General features: G+C 30.2%; 2 protein-coding genes across 3 annotated transcripts in view; one reads left to right on the top strand and one right to left on the bottom strand.

Moving 5' to 3' along the window:
- Positions 1 to 717, top strand: part of LOC108694714 (dehydrogenase/reductase SDR family member 7) — an 8,026-nt gene extending 7,309 nt beyond the window's left edge. For both annotated transcript variants that reach the window (XM_018204354.1, XM_018204355.1), the window contains exon 8: positions 487 to 717. In XM_018204354.1, coding sequence (XP_018059843.1) covers positions 487 to 556 — 70 coding nt within the window. In that variant the 3' untranslated portion in view covers positions 557 to 717. The remainder of the gene's footprint in view (positions 1 to 486) is intronic.
- Positions 718 to 1,004: 287 nt separating this feature from the next.
- LOC108694722 (28S ribosomal protein S2, mitochondrial) lies at positions 1,005 to 2,669 on the bottom strand. Its single transcript, XM_018204364.1, has 3 exons — positions 2,411 to 2,669; positions 2,225 to 2,320; positions 1,005 to 1,745 (listed from the first exon to the last, which is right to left on the bottom strand). Exons 1-3 carry the CDS (start codon positions 2,445 to 2,447, stop codon positions 1,075 to 1,077), a joined length of 804 nt encoding a protein of 267 aa, XP_018059853.1. The 5' UTR covers positions 2,448 to 2,669; the 3' UTR covers positions 1,005 to 1,074.
- Positions 2,670 to 3,616: the final 947 nt, after the last annotated feature.

The raw sequence follows: 3,616 nt of genomic DNA, 5'->3' as shown, positions 1-3,616 counted from the left end.
AGAAAAAGTTCGTTTATTTTTTTTCTATAGAATTCTTAGACTCATGTTAAATAATCTATAACTGACAATTACGATAGAATCTTTCGAGATAGAAAAGTTTGTCAATTTATTTATTTATGGAAAATATTTATAAGAATCACAATATATACTATGCATATAGAGAATACACATTTAAACGAAATCGAATTTATTTAAAATTATTTTTATTTAAAATTATAGAATGTTTAAATGGATTCGACCTAATTTATAATAGCTGCGTTCAAAAAAATCAATTTTCCAAGTATTGTAAGATTCTTTAATTTGATTGATTCTTGTGTTTAATTCCTCATACCTAAATAAACAAACCAATCATATTAAAAAATTTTACAATAATTGCAAAATTGCGTTTTCTGCTGAATGCAGTCATTAACGTTGAAAAAAATAAACGAATTTTTTGTTCAATTTAAATATTATCGCGTTTAATTGTTTTATGTTTTTTTTATAAAGGATTATAAAGAATTTAGGTCTGAAATACCTGCTAAAATTACGAGATGCTAACGCCTCCAAAACGGATTAATCATCATGATCATCACTGAATATTCTAATGTCAACTGTATTTTTATTATGTTTTGCCAATATATTCTTCACATAAGCGCTTTAAGAAGATTTTTATATATGTATATATTAAATGTATATATTAAACATAATAAGAAAATAAAACAGATGTAAACAGATTAATTGATGTCTATTAACTGACATCGCTCATTTGTTATTTAATTAAAAGTTGTAATTTCTTGGTTGCTTATAAAAATAAAACGAAAATATAAAAAGAAAATACATATTTTTATTTCTTTACAATCAGTTATTGTATCAAAATTGTATTACAAAATTAAAGTAGAAAATATTTTATTTTCTAGAAAATTCGTTTTTTGAATTATGTCGTTAATGTAACGAATGAGCGATATTGATTTTTTTAAATCACTTTATTACTTACTAGCTCTACTCTTCGATTAAAGAAAAGAATGTACTTTGATACTTTGTTATATTTTTTTACATGTACATCTACATATATTTGTTTTACCATTTATTTCAGATTTATGTCGATTTTGCACTTTGTATCATCTGTTCTCTCGCCCGTTTCCCTCTCATGATAGCTTCTTTGAATAACGAGCAATAAAGTTGAATAGCGCACAGAGAATCGTCATTTCCGGGCACTGGATATGTTATAAGATTCGGATTGCAATTCGTATCGACTATGCCAACACTGGGTATGCACATCTTAGCCGTGTGTCTCACTGCTGTGTGCTCAGTCATGACTGTGTCCAGAGTACTGAGAAAGATGCACAGATCCGGCAACCGCGTCATCGCCTTGAACTGATTCCTCGAATTCGGGAATAATCCTTGTCGCCAAAATCTCGTCTGTGAAAACTCTTTACATTCCTTGGCTGTTTTGTCCACTAAATGCGTGACTTGGGGATTGCGCGAGATAAACAGAATTATGCCGCCCCGGAAGGCGATATGAGCAGTGAAATTCAACGCTTGTCTCAACAACTCAGCGGTTTGATCTAAATCGATTATTAAATGTCCCAATCTGGAGCCGAATATGAACGTCTCCATGTGTTCATTAAGGGAAATTTCCTTGTGGCCATAATGCACTCTCGCATCATATAGATCCTTTACAGTAAATAGTTTGTGCACTTGGAAGAAGTCTGGGTGTGTTAGTGGATCCAACATGACTTCTGAACTTTCAGGGATGTTGGACAGATCTATGTGTATGATGAAAAATATTATATTACAAAATATAACGTTAAATTTTATTAACATTACACATAAAATACTATTTTCATTAAAAAATATTAAAAATGTAACAATAAAATTTATTTTCTAGAAAACAACAGATAAATCAAACTTAAAAAGTACAAATGCAAATAAGAATAAAAATATGATTAAAGATATGCTAAAATAAAATTGGAAGTGACAACTTTATTTATTTTCAAACATATTTAGAAAGGAAAAATATTAAAAAAGAATAAATATTAAAATTGTTTTTAATATTTCTTTTAATCATCCTTAATTCCTTTTTAATCATCCATTTGAGAATAAAAATAAAGTCACTTTTCCAATCTTATTTTAGCTCTTAATCATTTATTATTCTTCTTTCCTGGAAATTGTAAATAATTAGAAATATGAAGAATAAAATTTAAGCTCAATTCATATACAGATATGCTTGTGTGTACAAATTTACCAGATTCTAAGCTCGGTTGAGACTGAGTTGACAGTTGACATTGTCGAAGATGTGTGTTACAGACAACAGGTCGCAAACATTGCCATTCTCTTGAAACTGGAAACAAACTTTGCTACTTAGTTATTGTACTAGTACACATGGTGACATTTTTTTATTATAAAAAAATTATTAAAATAAAAAGGTTACCTATACATGAAAGTATTCGCCTCGTAAATATGGACATTGTGTATGTTGATGTTAATTTTATTGTTTTCCTGTATACTTTAACTCAACGTTTTAATTCAACATTAGAATGAAAACAACAATAATTATAACAAAATTTCTTCCTTCTTTTTGAAGTATTCTCTTGATTTGACACAATGCCTGAATATTATTCTAGTAACATAGTCGAGTATATAATGTTTCCAAGCTTTTTAATAAAATTATAGATGATTTTTACTCTCACTTTTACCTTGACGAATAAGTTGAAAGAGGTTATGTAGCTCCCTTAGAGCATGGAAAGAATAGAATATAAGAGAGGAAACTTAAAACTATGATGGCGATCGAGAAGACGAAATAACTGAGCCCCTATTCACATATAAAACTAAAGAAATGCTATAGTATATATAACACATACTATAGTATTACTAGATTTTCGTATGCGATATATAATATGTAACACGGTACGGGTTGACACATAAACTTTAATATGAATTTTTAAAAATATATAATTAACTTATTTCTATGCATATTTCATCACTACTCTTATTTTTTCAACGGATTTACTTAATAATTGCATTTAAATCAATTAATTCTATTAAAAAGTTTTTAGTAACGTGAATTTGTCACTAGCCCGTGCCACTTACCGCGCTACATGGCGCGTTCACACTTTGATGGAAAAGCGGAAAGTGGAAAAGTAGCAGCCAATCAGAACTTTAGTTGATAGTCTACAATTTCGGCTTTTTGTATTTACGAACATAAGATTCTGATTGGCCACTGTTTTTCCGCTTCCTGCTTTTCCGTCAAGGTATGAACGTGCTCTAAAGGTGTCCCATGTAGCGGATCGTGCGAATTCGCAGATTCGCGTATCACCAATCACAGAATCATTCTCTTAAATCTGTTTGCAAATTTCGCAAGATCTAAGAGAATGATTCTGTGATTGGCGACACGCGAATCCGCTTATGCACGATTTGCATAGGACATCACTAGAGCATTAGAAACGTAGATATTTGCGCCATCATTTTTATTCCTTGTTCTGTCCCCATTTTATCACTAAGCTGTGAGCTGTGACGAGTAATGGTCGTTATAGGTTACGATTTGTATTTGCTGCTTTCATTCCGTTTTTACTCTCAAAATCAGTTGAATATCGATAATTTTATTAATGCAGGATCTGAAGAGTGTCTGGAGTTCAGG

Source organism: Atta colombica, unplaced genomic scaffold, assembly GCF_001594045.1.
Source record: "Atta colombica isolate Treedump-2 unplaced genomic scaffold, Acol1.0 scaffold123, whole genome shotgun sequence".
Lineage (NCBI taxonomy): Eukaryota > Metazoa > Arthropoda > Insecta > Hymenoptera > Formicidae > Atta > Atta colombica.
Note: the sequence above shows the minus strand (reverse complement) of the source record. Positions and strands in the feature narration are given on the sequence as shown.

Bases quoted from the DNA above. Each gene is read 5' to 3' on its own strand.
- LOC108694722 (XM_018204364.1), bottom strand. From the start codon at position 2,447: ATGTCCATATTTACGAGGCGAATACTTTCATGTATAG. The intron at 2,321-2,410 runs GTAACCTTTTTA...GTTTGTTTCCAG, and splicing joins GCGAATACTTTCATGTATAG to TTTCAAGAGAATGGCAATGT. The intron at 1,746-2,224 runs GTAAATTTGTAC...TCATACACATAG, and splicing joins TCAACCGAGCTTAGAATCTG to ATCTGTCCAACATCCCTGAA.